This window comes from Mustela erminea, chromosome 11 (assembly GCF_009829155.1).
Source record: "Mustela erminea isolate mMusErm1 chromosome 11, mMusErm1.Pri, whole genome shotgun sequence".
NCBI lineage: Eukaryota > Metazoa > Chordata > Mammalia > Carnivora > Mustelidae > Mustela > Mustela erminea.
The window spans coordinates 4,725,096-4,742,217 of record NC_045624.1 but is presented as its reverse complement, the minus strand read 5'-3'; the positions used below and the strand labels follow the sequence as shown (position 1 = coordinate 4,742,217).

The 17,122-nt window shown below is 38.1% G+C and overlaps 1 protein-coding gene across 19 annotated transcripts in view; it reads right to left on the bottom strand.

Annotated features, from left to right (window-relative positions):
* KMT2C (lysine methyltransferase 2C) overlaps positions 1-17,122 on the bottom strand; it is a 270,498-nt gene that overhangs the window by 183,993 nt on the left and 69,383 nt on the right. For 18 of the 19 annotated variants that reach the window (XR_004276659.1, XM_032303952.1, XM_032303959.1 and 15 more), the window contains exon 2: positions 10,894-10,982. Coding sequence is in view for 18 of the 19 variants with exons in the window: in XM_032303952.1 (XP_032159843.1) it covers positions 10,894-10,982 (89 nt within the window). In the remaining variant the exon portion in view is untranslated. Of the gene's footprint in view, positions 1-10,893; positions 10,983-14,999; positions 15,064-17,122 lie in introns of those variants that run through there. The other variant, XM_032303967.1, reaches the window with a different exon arrangement.

Here is a 17,122-nt window from a genome sequence, read left to right as displayed (position 1 = left end):
CTCTCTGCTCCGCAGGGAGCCTGCTTCCTCCTCTCTCTCTGCCTGCCTCTCCGCCTACTTGTGATCTGTCTGTCAAATAAATAAATAAAATCTTAAAAAAAAAATCTCTCTTCATTGAAGTAAGATACAAACACTTCTGGATATGTAAAAAGCTCTAGAGAAACAGGCTTAGTGAAGTCTAAGGAACAGGGCAGAATTTCTGAAAACGGGGCTGGGTAGGTATTCACAAAGAAGAGGTGATTCTTATCAAAAGTTTTGGGTAACTGAGAGATGGCACGAAGTGAAAGCCAAGACACAAGCATGCACTCAGTTTGAGTATCTTCTTCATTTATGAGAAATGAGGTCCTCTGGGCAAGCCTCAAGTCTAGTATGAGGTAAAAGCTCTGGATAAAACTGCTGCCAACGTACTGAAGGTGTCCGTTAACGTAATGTTAATTAAAATATGGAAGGAAGGATTCAAGCAAACATGCACTGACCCTTTAGATTCTTGAGAATGGAACTGATGTATCAAGGATAATTTGAGAGAAGTTCCCTCCAAAATTTGAAAAGTCTGTACGCCTCTAGAGAGACTAACAAATCAAGTCAAACTTCTAATAAAAAATGTAAAATTGGCAGAGTACAATGGTACCCACCAGGGGTAGGGGGAGGAGGGTGGAGATGGGGAGATACTGGCCAAAAGACACAAAGTTGCAGTTACACGGGACAAATAAATCTGAAGATGAATGTAGCAACATGATGACTACAGTTAATAATACTGAGCTGAACACTAGAAATTTGCAGAGAGTAGACTGCAGATCAAAAGAAAGCAGGAGAAGTTACATTAATTTCGGACACAGCAGACTTCAGAGCAAATAAAAATACTAGGGACAAAGAGTGCCATTACCTAACGATAAAGGCATCAATTCTCCATAAAGACATATTAATCCTTTACACATATGCTCATAACAAAAGTGTCAAAATACATGAGGCAAAACCACAGAGAAATAGAGAACCACAGAGAAAATATATGAATCCACTATTATGTATGGGGATGTTAACACCCACCTATCAAAAGTACAGATCCAGCAAGCAGACAATTACTAATGACATGACTGAAGCCAACACAACCATCAATCAACGGGACAGAATGGACATCCATAGACTACTTCACCCAACGACAGCAGAATCCACATTCTTCTTCAGATCACATGGAACATTCATCAACAGACCACATTCTGGGCCATAAAACAAATTTAAAAAATATAAATACAATGTCTGCCCTCAAACCACAAAGGAATTAAACCAGAAATCAGTAATAGAAAGATGGTCAGAAAATTCCAAAATATTTGGAAGTTAAACAACACACTTTCTTTTTGTTTTTAATTTTATTTATTTAATAAATTAAGCTCCATGCCCATTAACCCCAAGATCGAGTCACACGCTCTACCAACTGAGCCAGCCAGAAACCCCCTAAACAAACACATTTCTTCTTCTTCTTCTTCTTTTTCTTTTTAAGATTTTACTTATTTATTTAACAAATAGAGTAGGAGAACAAGCAGGCATAGCAGTAGAGGGAGAGGGGAAAGCAGACTCCCCACTGAACAGGGAGCCCCAGGCACTTAACCTAAGCCTTAACCAGGTGCCCCAAACAACAAACTTCTAAATAACACGTGAATCAAGAAATTTCAAGAGAAATTTTTAAAAATTTTGAACTAAATGATAATGGAAACACAGCTTATCAAAATTTGTGTGATGCAGTGAAAGCTGCACTTTGACAGAAATTTATACCACTGAATGTATATATATTAGAAAACAAGATCTAAAAGCAATCCATCAAACTAGAAAAGAGATGCTAATTAAATGCAAAGTAAGCAGGAAAAAAGGTAACAAAAATTACAGCAGAAATTAATGAAATTTAAAATAGGAAATCAATGGAGAAAAATAATGAAACCAAAAGCTGCTTCTCTGAAAAGATCAATAAAATCAGTAAGCCTCTACCCAGGTTTATTGAAAGAAAAAAAGGGAGAGAATACAAATTATTAGTATCAGAAATTAAAGAAGGGATATCACTACAAGACCTATGGATATTAAAAGGACAATAATGAAGGAATAGAATTAACAATTCTATACCCACAAATTTGGTAACTTAGATAAACTTCTTTGAAAAACACAATTTGCAGGGGCACCTGGGTAGATCAGCTGGTTAAGGGTCCAACTCCTGATTTCGGCTCAGATCATGATTTCCGGGTTGTAAGATCAAGCCCACATCAGGCTTCATGTTGAGCATGGAGCTTGCCTGAGATTTTCTCTCTCTCCCCCTTCCAGCCCTCCCCCTGTTTGCACTCACTGTCTCTCAAAAAAAAAAAAAAAAAAAAAAAAAATTTGGTGGGGGGTGCACCTGGGTTGCTCAGTGGGTTAAGCTGCTGCCTTCAGCTCAGGTCAGGATCCCAGGGTCCCAGGATCGAGTCCCGCATCAGGCTCTCTGCTCTGCGGGGAGCCTGCTTCCCTTCTTCTCTCTCTGCCTGCCTCTCTGCCTACTTGTGATCTCTGTCTGTCAAATAAATAAATCTTTAAAAAAACTTTTTTTTAATTAAAATACAAAGAAGAAGACACAATTTGCCAACACTCACCACAAGAAGAAAGAGACAATCGGAATACCCCTATACCTGTTCAAGGAGTTGAATCAATAATTAATAACCTTCTAAACCAGAAAGCTCCTGGCCCAGACAGCTTCACTGGTGAATTCTAGCAATCACTTAAAGAAAACACTAACTCTCAACAATCTCTTCTGGAAGACAGAAGCAGAGGGAATACTTCCTAACTCACTCTATGAGAACAGCATTACCACCCTCAAGCCAAAAACCAAAGACATTACAAGAAAACAAAACAAAACAACAAAAACTATAGACGCGTATTTCAAGAACATAAATGCAAAAACCCTCAACAAAATTTTACCAAAGTGAATCCAAAAATGTATAAAAAGCTTTATACACCACAACCAAGTAGGATTTCTGGAGTATGCAAGACTTGTTCAACATTCGAAAATTAATTAATGTAATCCATTACACTGATAGGCTAAAAAAGAAAAATCATATAATCCTATCTGGAGATACAAAGAAAGTATTGACAAAATCTGACACCCATTCATGATAAAAAATTACTCTCAGTATACCAGAACTTCCTTAACTTGATAAAGACTATCTACAAAAAAGCCCCTACAGCCAACATCATACTTATCGGTGAGAAACTAGAAGCATTCCCACTAAGATCAGAAATAAGGCAAGGACGTCAGTCTTTCGCCACTCCTTTTCAACTTTGTAAACAAAGTTTTTTCCAATTATTGAAATAAGACCAGAACAGGAAATAAAAGGCATACTGATTGGAGAGGAAGAAACAAAACTGCCTTTGTTCACAGATGTTACAATCACCTATGCAGAAAATCCAAAAGGATATACAAAAACAAAAATCAAAAAAAACCCTGGAACTAATAGACAATTGTAACAAGGTTGCAAGATATAGGTTAATATACAAAGTCAATCATTCTCTTATGTATCAGCAATGAACAAGCAGAATATGAATTTTTAAAAAACCATTTAAAATTAGCATTTCGGGGCACCTGGTTGGCTCAGTGGGTTAAAGCCTCTGCCTTTGGCTCAGGTCCTGATCTCAGGGGTCATGGGATCAAGCCCCGCATCCTGCTCTCTGCTCAGCGGGGAGCTTGCTTCCTCCTCTCTCTCTGCCTGCCTCTCTGCCTACTTGTGATCTCTGTCTGTCAAATAAATGAATAAAATCTTTGAAAAAAAAAATAAATAGAATAAAATTAGCATTTCTCCAAAATCAAACATTTCTGTGTAAGTCTAACAAAATACACATAAAATCTGTCCGATAAAAACTCAAAAACCCGGGACGCCTGGGTGGCTCAGTTGGTTAAGCGGCTGCCTTCGGCTCAGGTAATGATCCCAGCGTCCTGGGATCGAGGCCCACATCAGGCTCTTTGCTCGGCAGGGAGCCTGCTTCCCCCTCTGCCTCTGCCTGCCATTCTGTCTGCCTGTGCTCGCTCTCTCTCCCTCTCTCTCTGATAAATAAAATCTTAAAAAAAAAAAACTCAAAAACCCTGATGAAGGAAATCAAAGAAGTACTATAAATAGAGAGATATTTCACATTCATGGATTAGACGACTCAATATTTGCCAAGACATTTGTTCCTCCCAATTTTAATTACAAATTCAATGCAATACAAATCAAAATCCCAGCAAGTTATCAAAAGACCCAGACAAATTACAAAATACTTAAGGAGAAGAACAAAGTTGAAGAACTGACTTATAAAGATTTAGTATACAGCTACAGCAATCAAGACTGTATAATTCTGGGGCACCTGGGTGGCTCAGTGGGTTAAGCCTTCTGCCTTCTGCTCAGGTCCTGATCCCAGGGTCCTGGGATCGAGCCCCGCATCGGGCTCTCTGCTCAGCGGGGAGCCTGCTTCCTCCTCCCCTCTCTCTCTCCACCTGCCTCTCTGCCTACCTGTGATCTCTGTCTGTCAAATAAATAAATAAAATCTTAAAAAAAAAAAAGACTGTATAATTCTGACAAAAGAATAAATAGATCAATAGTATAGTTTAGAGAAGCCAGAAATAACCCCAAGTAAGTACTTAACTGGTCATTGAAACAAGGAAAAAAGGCAATATAATGGAGAAAAAAAATAGTATTTTTGAACAAATGATGCTGGAATTGAACATGCATGCACACACACACACACACACACACACACACACACACCAATTCCAACACAGACCATATCCTCACAGAAATTAACAAAGTAAATGTGAAATGCAAAATTATAAAGTTCTTAGAACTTAAAAGAAAATCTAGATGACCTGGGGTTTACCAGTGACTATTTATTTATTTATTTATTTTAAAGATTTTATTTCTTTATTTGACAGACACACAGCGAAAGAGGAACACAAGCAGGGGCAGTGGGAGAGGGAGAAGCAGGCTTCCTGCTGAGAAAGGAGCCTGATGCAGGGCTCAATCCTAGGACCCTGGGATCATGACCCGAGCTAAAGGCAGCTGCTTAACAACCAAACCACCCAGATGCCCCTAGCAGTGACTTTTTCGATACAACACCAAACTCATGATTCATCAAAGAAACAACTGATCAACTAGACTTCATTAAAATTTAAAGTTTCTACTCTGCTTAAAACATTGTCAACAGAACAAAAACGTAAGCCACAGAGTAGGAGAAAATACTTGCAAAAGACACATCTGAAGGGCGTCTGGGTGGCTCAGTGGTTCATCATCAGCCTTCGCCTCAGGTCATGATTCCAGAGACCTGGGATCGAGTCCTGCATCAGGCTCCCTGCTCAGCAGGAAGCCTGCTTCTCCCTCTCCCACTCCCCCTGCTAGTGTTCCCTCTCATGCTGTGTCTCTTTCTGTCAAATAAATAAATAAAATATTTTTTTAAAAAGACACATGTGATTAAGGACTGTTATCCAAAATACACAAAGAACTCTTAAAACTCAACAATAAGAAAACTAACCACCTGATGACTCCTCACCAAAGATACACAGATGGCAAATAACCACACAAGAAGATGTTCCACATGATACGTTATCAGGGAAATGTAATCTAAAATAATGATATGCTACCACACACTTACTAGAATGGCCCAAGGGTGGCTCAGTCATTAAGCTTCTGCCTTTGGTTCAGGTCATGATCCCAGGGTCCTGGGGTTGAGCCCCGAGTCCAGCTCCCTGCTCCGTGGGAGCCTGCTCCTCCCTCTCCCCCCACTCCCCCTGCATGCATTCTCTCTCTTGCTGTGTCTCTGTCAAATTAATAAATAAAATCTTAAAAAAAAAAAAAAAAAGAATGGCTAGTATAAGGAACACTGAGGACACCAAATGCTGGTAAGGACATGGCGCCAAAAGAACTCTCATTCACTGCTGGTGGCAACGCTAAATGGTACGGCCACTCTGGAAGACAATTCGGCACTTACTAAACTAAATATACTCTTACCATATGACCCACCGATCATGTTCCTTGGTATTTACCCAAAGGCGTTGAAACTTACGGAGTTGAAAACTTGCGTACACACAAAACGTGCATGTGGATGTTTACAGGGATTTCATTCATAATTGCCCAAATTCGGAAGCAACCAAGATATCCCTCAGCAGATGAACGGATAAACAAATTGTGGTACATCCCAACAACAGAATACTACTTAGTGCTAAAAAGAAAGGAGGTCTCGAGTTATGAAAAGACACGGAGAAAATTTAAAGGCATATTGCTAATGAACGAAGTCCATCTGAAAGGCTATTTACTATCTGATTCCAACGGTATGACATTCTGGAAAAGGCAAAACTATGGAGGCGGGAGAAAGCTGAGTGGCTGCCTTGGACTGAAGGGGAGGGAGGGTAACAGGAGGACGGGAGGGGATGGGGGGGATGCCGGGTGACACTGGAATGATGGGTCCGCATCATTTCACACTTGTCCAAACTCATACAACACCAAGCGGGAACCAAAATGTAAACTATGTCTTCACGGTGATACTGACGTGTCACTGACGTTGTTATCAATTTTAACAAATATACCACGCCACGCTGCGGGGGATGCTGACAACGGGGGGAAGTTATGCACGCGTAAGGGCAGGAAGCACAGGAAATACCTGTGCGAGTGAACCTAAAACTCCTCTAAACACTCAAGTCCATTAAAAAAACTTTGCTAGAGGTAACGGAAGGTATTAATGTGAACCAGTGTTTATAAGCACATGAGTACACTCTCACATCTATACAGTAACTAATATGTCACTTAAATAGACTAACGTTAATTCTCCATAAAGACAACAGAACACGCATCCCCGGACCCCGGTTTTCCATCTCTAACACGCTTCTCCACTAAAGTCCTTAGAGAATAGTCAACGTCATATCCTGGGGTAGAGAAAATTAAAGATGGGCCTGAAAAATACTGTTGCCAAAGAGCAATGAGCTTTGAAACATTCTGAGATAATATTAAAAAGAACTTAAGAAGCCAGCTGAAGAGAGACCAAACTGCCACAACAGTCAAAAGAAATTTTTAATTATAATTAACTAAATCCTAATTAACCAATTATAATTAACTAAAACAAGTTTGCAAAGCCCTGATTACATAATGATTCTCAAAGAAAAGTGGAGTTTCTCTTAACTTGCATTTCATTTGAGTTGATTTCATTTATATAGAAAAAAAACAGACTAGTAACAGCCACCACCTCCTAAAAAACCATAGAATTTTCTTACCATAAAAACTTAAGGGGCGCCTGGGTGGCTCAGTGGGTTAAGCCACTGCCTTCGGCTCAGGTCATGATCTCAGGGTCCTGGGATCAAGCCCCTCGTCGGGCTCTCTGCCCAACGGGGAGTCTGCGTCCCTCTCTCTCTCTCTGCCTGCCTCTCTGCCTGCTTATGATCTCTCTCTCTCTCTCTCTGTCAAATAATAAATAAAACCTTTAAAAAAAACAACTTAACAAACTACACTAACCTCTACCTCTGAAACTAATACTACAATGTATGTCAATTAAGTGAATTTAAATTAAAAAAAAAAAAAAAAGACTGATCTGTGAAATTTCTTGTGATTTTCCCAAAGGCCACTTACAGGATACTCGCTCCCACCACTGAGCCCCCGACACACACACACACACGCCCCCTATACTCATTACAATAAACATTCTTACATTACTATAAATCATTAAACAAATGTATCAAGACATAATATTTACAGATATAGAAGACCTTCCAACAAACCTTGGGCCTTGAGACGTGTACATTAAAACCTCGCAGCCAACTCAATGTGTTTCTAAACTGACTAGAAATGTATGGAACTCTTCTTCTCTTTGCCTGGGTTTACTTGTAGCTTAATAGATTTTTTTTTTTAAGTTTTATTTATTGAAGTAATCTCTACACCCAGCGTGCACTTGAACGCACAGCCCCGAGACCAGGAGTCCCGTGCTCCTGTGACAGAGCCCGCCGAGCGTCCCCGCAGCTTAGGAGTCTTAACAACTATTCTCTGTTCTTTTCTGGACTATTCTCCTTGTCCTACATGTTCACCAAAACAAATGGACAAAGAGCAAAGACTAACTCAGGTGATTTTATTTAATTTTAGTATAAAAGGCCAGAATAAGAAAAGAATCCTGCTCCTGTTAAAGCCTTTCAGTAAATTTTATTTGCCTTGATACCTCGTAAGAGAGAGTATGAGAAGACTCTCCATTTGTGGGGATTAGTACTCATCACATAAGGAAAAATTAAGTGTCAGAACTCTAGTTTTGTGGTGATGTTCCAAGAATAGCAGTAGCTTAGAAAATACAGAAAAGAAACTATAAGAATGTAATACTTCCTCAGTTAGTGAACTGAAGCCTACTATATGTCTGGAATTATTCTAGACGCTGGGAATAAATCCAAAGTCAAGCAAATCCCTAACCTCATGAAGCCTGCAGTCAATCCCTGCAAGTCAAATCCCTAACCTCATGAAGCCTGCAGTCTCGTGTGGAAGGCATACAATAAACAAATATGTGAAACAATGTCATATCTGCTTAAATACTAGGAAAAAAGGAGGGGCTCCTGGAAAACTCAGTTATTAAGCATCTGCCTTTGGCTCAGGTCATGATCCCAGGGTCCTGGGATCAAGCCTCGCATTCGGGCTCCCTGGTCAGGGGAGCTTCTTCCTCTCCCGCTCCCCATGCTTGTGTTCCCTCTCTCGCTGTGCTGTTTCTCCCTGTCAAATAAATCAGTAGAATCCTAGAAAGAAAGAAAATACTTAATGCTCAAATACTAATGGAAATCGTTCACTGAGACAGGAAACACATGATGTAAGAAACCCAGGAAACCTGAAGGCGCAAAGTCCCTAAGAGATGAAGAGGTAAAATCAAGGACACGAGCAAAGAGCTGCCCTTCGATAACCACAGACTTTTCATCCCATTTCACCAGCAGAAAAGGTAAAATCTACGGGAGGAGCTACAAGCAGGACGGTGGGTGAATGTAGAATTTCTCTGCTGACCACTTCTGGTTTTTTCCTTCTTTCACTGAACTAAATAAGTAAGATCATCAATAACCAAAAAATGAAAAACAGGAGGAGGTGTGGAAAATTTGAACAGAGAAGAGAAGGTGCCAAAAGAGCCATCAGTGATAATGGGAGAGAAAATGTCTACATAAAAGTAGAATGAGTGTAGAGTAGCAATCATACCCACTTGATATTTGAGGTCATAAATTTAAAATGAAACCAGTCAGCAAGGTGATGGTTTTCCCCAGCCATTATCAGCTGCTACACTACAGAATTTGGTTTTCTATTAAAAACAAAACACTGGGACGATGGTCAAAAAGGTAAAGGTAAGTAAGAGGGGACTCCCTCAGTGGGTCACAGACTCTGAACTAGCAGAGGAAGGCAACATCCCCGTCACTAAAACCACTGGATTGGAGGACTCACTATGGTTCAAGAATTATTATGGCGCTAATACTAGGAGAAAATGAGCTGGAAAAAGAAGTAGTAGTCAGAGTGCAGGAGAGATGATACTGAGATTCTGGATGTGAAACCGCAACTGTCAGAGCAAGTGAGACAAGGACACATGACCAGAAGACGAGCAGGCCGAAGGGGACTGCTGAGGTAGTCCGGAGAATCGCAGTGCTGAGAAATCAAGGAGCCAAGAGCCCTGGGTCCTGAATAGTTACTAACATCACAATGGGGGCCTCAGAAGAAAACAGAAAGGCAGGTGCTAAATCTTCAGAGCAAGAGGGAACGTGCCCAGGAAGACTGTTGATACGTGCAGAGAAAGGGTCTGGGGTACAGTCAGCAGCACTGGTTTAAAGCAACCTGTAAGTATTGTTATACTGGAAAATGTCACTTAAAACTTAAACAAACAAACAAACAAGTACCTTAAAAAAAAAAAAAAAAAAGGAAGAAGAAGATCTCTCCCCTAGAAAAAGTTAACAGAAAAAATTTAAGGAAAAGAAATGAAGAAAAATAACTAGTGGGGAATTGACATAATTCAAGTTGATAACAATGCGGTAACAAATTCGTGGCAAAACAGCAAAAGGCAGACTTCTGCAGTCCGACCTTCAGTCACCGCTCCGCCTACGAGACCCTGCTGCAGAGAGGGATGAGCACTAGAGAGCACCTGCAGGTCTTCCAAGAATTAGTCACCTAGCGGCAACACCCTGACAACCAGAAGTATTTTATGAATAACTGTATTTCAAGATACAGCAATTTCTAATTCTTCTCTAAAACCTGTAGGATATTCTGTGAGCACCAAGAAGAGGAAAATCAACTTCAGAGAAAAAGCCTCTCACTATGTCTAAACTCTACCCGACAACTGTTAAAAAAACACTGCCCGTGAGAGACCCATCGCACACAGATATTCTTTGAATACAATATGAAACCTTGTCCCTTTGACAACTTAAATCACTAATTTAATAAATGTTGGGAAATTAGTTTGGGCAACCCACTCTTTCTTTTGCCCATACATAATACACATTAGCTTATTAAAGGCACCTAAATGTCCCACAGACCAGAATGCACTTAGTCTGGTTTAACGGAGCATTTCACAGTATTTTTCTTTACTGGAACATATTTTTTCCCCTCACACACATACTAACATAATCAGCTTCCAACAAATGCTAGATGGTTCATAAGCAGGAATATACTATAAGTTATCATATTAACAGCCTGGAATTACTATGTATTCCAATTTTAATTTTGCTTTAATAAAACATTTCCCTACAGATATTAAATACTTTCCACTAAATCAGGGCCGTAAGGAAAAGAGAGAACTAAATTTTTTCACTGTGTCATAGCTTATCAGACTATTTCAGCAGATGGAGATTTTAGAACTCAGTATATAGCCAAACGCTCGTTGTGCAAATTATGATGTGCATTTTTTAAAAGTCTGTGAAGTTGATACCTGCTTCCACAGTATTTTCCGTTTCTGTCGTCTCCAGCCCATCCATGCTGTCCTCATCTTCCACGGCAGTTTTTCCTCTACTTCGAGGCCTACGGAGAAGCAAAAATAGAGCTCAATGTAATTTCAAGGATTACAATTGTATTTAACATAAAGAAGTTGAAGGTGTACAGAATAAAATTAGGCAATTTTTACTATATTAGTAAATAGTAAATATCACATTTTACATTTATTTTTCCCTCAAACTCAGCCCACCCTTATACATAAATGTGAAGACAGGCCCAGATTAATGTATTTTGTCATCATAACTTAAGTATTCTTTGTATTAGGCTTTGCCCCTCTTTTGAGCTGACCTTGAGATGACCCTCTGTCTACAGTAGTGGTTTTTAACCACTTAATGGGTTATTTGCAAAATTCACACATCAGGCTATACCCTCTTTATCTAGTGAAACTGAGGAAACTATGCCCAGACAAGTGTATTTCTAAGACTCTTCCATACACGGAAGCGATGCATGTCTTTGCAAACCACTCAAAAAAATTTTTTGTAAATATTTAACATAATCTAATCACACATCTTACAAATATAATGCAATTATATAAAACTCACTTCAGTAAAGTAAGAATCATGGTAAAGTGAGCTTCTTTGACCCAATGCAATTTAAAAAACAAAACAAAAACACTAATGCCTTCAGATTTTGAGAAATTTCAGAAATTAAGGATAGAATTGAGTTAAACAAAAAAAAAAATTTTGAGGGGCTCCTGGGTAGCTCATTCAGTTGAGCATCTGCCTTTGGCTCGGGTCATGATCCCAGGGTCCTGGGATCCAGCCCCCCACCGGGCTCCCTGCTCCGCAAAGAGTCTGCTTCTCCCTCTCTCTCTGCTGTTCCCCCTGCTTGTGCTTTCTCTCTGTGTGTCAAATAAATAAAATCTTTAAAAAACTTTTTGAACACATAAAATAAGAAAAAACAGGAAATCACATATTTTAAAAATTTAGAAATTGGCAGTAGTACTCAGATACTTTCAGACCTTTAAATTATTTCATTATGTAAAAAGACACAAACTCAGTGTTAAGTTGAAAAACACAGGGCAGGGGCACCTAGGTGGCTCAGTATGGTTAAAGCCTCTGCCTTCGGCTCAGGTCATGATCTCAGGGTCCTGGGATGAGCCCCACATCCAGCTCTCTGCTCAGCAGGGAGCCTGCTTCCCCCTCTCTCTCTGCCTGCCTATCTGCCTACTTGTGGTCTCTGTCTGTCAAATAAATAAATAAAAATTTAAAAAAAGAAAAGAAAAGAAAAACACAGGGCAGGGGTGGCCTGTGTTTTTCTGGGTGGCTCAGTGGGTTAAGCCTCTGCCTTTGGCTCAGGTCATGACCTCAGGGTCCTGAGATGGAGCCCCTGCATTGGGCTCTCTGCTCAGCAGGGAGCCTGCTTCCCACCCCTCTCTCTGATTCCTTCTCTGCCTGCTTGTGATCTCTGTCAAATAAATAAATAAAATCTTTTAAAAAAAAGAAAAAGGAAAACACAGGGCAGAAAATAATAAAGGGTTAATATGAAAAACATAAAAGGCTTTTTTTAAACAACAGAAAATCTAATTTAAGTCTTTCTTTTAAATATTAATCAAAACCAGAAAAGGAGATGTAACAGAAGAATTTTCTGAAGCTGAAGCAGTCTAAGTAGTTTTATAAATGAACCACTGTAAACTGTCAGAAAGTCACCCCTACCTCCAAAGAACTTCAAAACACCTGAACCAAAATCCTAACAAATATGTCTAAAACTATAGCTGAAAAAAATCTATGTTAAAAAAAAAACTACGTAAAATACTAGTAAATAGCATCAACATACAAGTATTAATTTAATATTAGAAATTAGTCAATATAACACAGTAGATCAAAGAGCCAAAATAGCATTGCTTCAAACTTCATGAGCAAAAGGGAAAGAGACGTAATTCAGTAAGAAACTACATGGACTGACTGGGGCTAAAGGATCCCTAGGCTGACTGTATTTCTCATGGAAAAAGGGACAGGATAATTACCTTTAGGATTTATTAAGTAGTTATGTTTAAATTTAAAAGAAAACTTTAGAGCAATCAAAGGAGAAAGAAAGTATGGGATGAGGAAAGTCTGACCAATCCAATAGCAGGCAAAAAGGAAAATAAAAAATACATAATATATAGAAAATAAAATAAAAAGATTAAAAATATGAGTTATCACAGTAAATATAAGTGGCTTAAAGTTGGCTGTCATTAATGATAAAAAGATTAATTTACCATGAAAACTCAACAGAACTACTCGCATTGTATAAAGCAAACATTTACAGAACGAGGAATTCAGAGTCACAATCATGAGAAATTTTCACATCTCACTCTCAGAAACTGAGATGACATACAGTTAGAAACATTTTAAGCAATTACTTGGACGACACATGTAACAAGCATCATTACAACTCGATCAATCCTCCTGTGTCTGGCTCTGCTAAAACACAGGATACAGGGTTAAACAAAATCTCTGCTTTCACTAAACTACATTCTAGTGAGAAGAAATACCTGTTACTCCTGTAAACAAAACACACATAAAGAAAATACAAATGAAAAAAAAATGAAGGATGGACTGCCATTTTAAACAAAATACTTAAAAAATAAACTTCATAAAAATAAAATCTTATTTTATTTTTAAGTAAGGAGACGTTTCAGTAGATCTGAAGTAAAAGAGAAAAGAAACCATGCAAACAGGTGGGAAAGGAGCACTACAGCTGAAGGAACGGCGAATGCAAAGTTACAAGTATATGAGTGTTGGAAAAACAATGTTCTGGTGTTGAAAAATATACTGTGGTTGGAACAGAGTGAGTGAGAGGGGCAGTAAAGAGATAACGAGGCCAAAGAAAGTTTTTTTAAAAAGGGATCAACTGGGTTTTTTTCTTTTTTCTTTTTTTTTTTTTAGAAACCTATAGACCAATATAAGGACTATGTACAGAGAGACTGGAAATTCTTGAAATACTCCTAACATGACTGCTACAGTGAAACAGAGAAAAAGAAATTAATTCAAGAGATATTATGGAGCTAGAATTTACCTTTAATCTCTTATGATTCTTCATAATTAGGAACACTCACTGCTAAAGGAAGGGAAACGTGTGACTTAGCTGGCTTTGTCATTTAATCTTCCAAGCCAGTGTCTGTGGCTCTGTTTCATGTTTTGTTTTGTTTTTTTCTCCAATATCCTCACCCTTGCTAAGTTATGGTTTTTTGGCAGTTTTGGCTTTATTTCAAACTCATTTAAAGGTAGGGGGAGTAAAGAGTGTGTACATATGTATCAGTCATCTGTATTCCTCAAGATGAAATTTTTAATTTTTACTCTGCTTCTTTTACTTATTCTTCTTCTTAATTCCTGGTTTTGGCACCAATAAAGCATGCTTTTACACTCATCAACCCATCAGAATTCTTTTCCTTCTGCTCAATGGACCAACCAATATCATGTCATTTTTAAGTTTCCCGTATTTCACTCACGTCTTTTTAATGCTGCTCACTGGTTTCTGGTATGTGATTGTTCTGACTAATCAAATGGTGAATTTATTTTTTTCTGGATGCAAAAAGATAATGGTCATACTTTGTCAAACCCACATCAGTCGAAATAGATGTACACATTTTGCATTTCCATATTGCATTCAGATGTTCCCAGTCTGGGTTTTTAATAGAACTTTGAAGTCTCATTACAAATGGCAACTTAAAAATTATTTATTTCAATCTTTCTTTGGCTTTTCTTCCTTCTAATTTTTTTCTTTTGTATCTTTTAACCCTTCATTTTAATTTTGATTCCTTCTACTGAAAGCAAATTTGAAGTAAAGTAATACCATGAACAATTTGAGAAAATCTTCCATCAAAAATCCAATGTTCCATATTAATATTATAAATTAAAACTAATTTGAGTTCCTAAAATAATAGAGTAGACTTCTATTTAAAGCCACATGGGACTACAGAGGAGGTTCAAATTACCTTCCACACATAAACAACTAGAAAACCAGATAAAATGTAAGAAACAACCATCATTAGACATTAAAAAAAGGCAAGGACAGGACTGTAATCCCCAGGCAAAAGGAAAAAAACAAGGTGAACCCTACCATCACAAAGGCTTTCTGCATGGAGTTAATTTGCAAACTGTAGCACAGAGAGGGGAACTCTGGCAACTGTACTGAAATGAAGACACAGAAATCATCAGTTCAGGAGGCTAGAAACTGTGGGAGAGCGTACATAAGGAGAGGGAGTTGTACAGAGACACAGATCCAGACATCCACATAAGGGTACCCTTAAGGTTTTATCTGTATACTAATCTGTGTAAATGTGGTAGAAAACCCCAAAAGGCTAAACAAGAACAAGTTCCAAGGAAAGAACTATTACAGCACAGCTGCAATACAAACAAGTCCCAAAGTTCCCAGAGCCAGGAATCAGCCATGTTCCCTCTAACCAGAGTGCCAAGACCTCACTGACTATATTATCACATTCAGTAGAGACTAAAATAGAACATGACTTTAAAAGTAAGCTAAATGAAGCCTATAACTTATCTTCTAGACCATCTCTAAGAGTTCACAAATAAGCCTCAAAAGAACAAAAATTTCCGGCAACTAACTTACCAGGCAAACATACACACACACACACACAGCATTTGTTAAAGTAATACAACAAAATCTAGCTCACAACAAAAAAAATCACAAAGTATGGCATCCAATGAAAATTTACAAACTATAAAGAAAATGAGGAAAATGTAAGTAATGACCAGGAAAAAAAAAAAATCAAGGAATAAAACCAGAAAACAACAGAGATGATAGAAGGGACAAGCATGGACATTAAATTGGCTATTATCAACATGTCTCATATGTTTAAGAATGTCATGAAAAATGAGTGAGAGAGAGAAATGAAAGATAGTAAAAAATGTTAAAAATGAAACTCAAAGGTAACAAAAAAAAATAAAACTTTTACTTTGACTGATTAACATCTGACAGAAACGGCAAAAGAAAAGATGACTGACATTAAAGATCTAGCAAACCATGTCTACCCAACATAAAAGACAAAGTGAAAAAAGACAAACACAGCTACAGAACCCTGTGGACAAATGCAACCAATCTAACATGTGAAACTGGAGTTGGAGGGAAGCAAGCAAACAAACTATATATATATATTTTCTTTTTAATGAAATACCAGCTGCAAATCTTTCAAACTATGTAATTACAAACCTACAGATCCAAGCAGCACAACAAAACCTCACTCACATACACACATGAGTAACTTTATAGTCAACTTGCTGAAAGAGTAATGAAAGAACCTCAAAAGCAGCCAAAAGTAAGATGTATTACTTACAGAGTAAGAAAAATAAAGAGTGACTGCAAACTTCTCATGTGAAACTATGTATGCCAGAAGACAGTGAAATAACATAATTGAAGTGCTTGGAGAAAAAATTAAAGGGAAAAAACCCATAAACCTTAAATTAAACATGCAGCACAAAGCATCCTTCAGAAACAAAGTAATGAAAAAGATTTTTCAAACAAACTGTTCAACGAACCTTCATTATAAGACATGTTAAGGAAATTCTTTGGACAAAAGGAAAATTACAATTAATAAAAGCCTGGATCAAGATATCTGTATGCAAAGGAATAAAAACTGGTGTTAATGGCTAAGTATGTAACAAATATAAAAGACCTTTTTCTCATTTTTAATATCCTTAAAAGTTAACTCACTGTTTAAAGCAAAAACTGTAATTTATTCCAGGGTACATAATAGATAGAAAGATAATGTATATCTATAGATAGATAGATAGATAGATGGATGGATGGATGAATGAATGAACTGTATGGCAACAGGTGGTGCCTGGGTGACTGCTAAGTGCCTGCCTTCAGCTCAGGTCATGATCCCAGATACCTGGGACTAAGCTCCACATCAGCTCCTTGCTCAGCAAAGAATCTACTTCTCCCTTTCTCTTTCCCTCTCCCCGTGCTTGTGCTCACTCGAGCTCTCTACCTCTCTCAAGTAAGTAAATAAAATCTTTTAAATAAATAAAATAAATAAAAATTAAACTGTATGGCAACAATAGCTCAAAACAAAGGAGGGTAAAAATGAAAGTATATTGGTATACAGTTCTTACAGTACATTTGCAGCAATAAAATGTTACTTGAAGGAAAACTCAGGTGAGTTAAAAATGTATCACATAAAACCGAGAGCAACTCCTCTATGAAAACACACACATGCACAG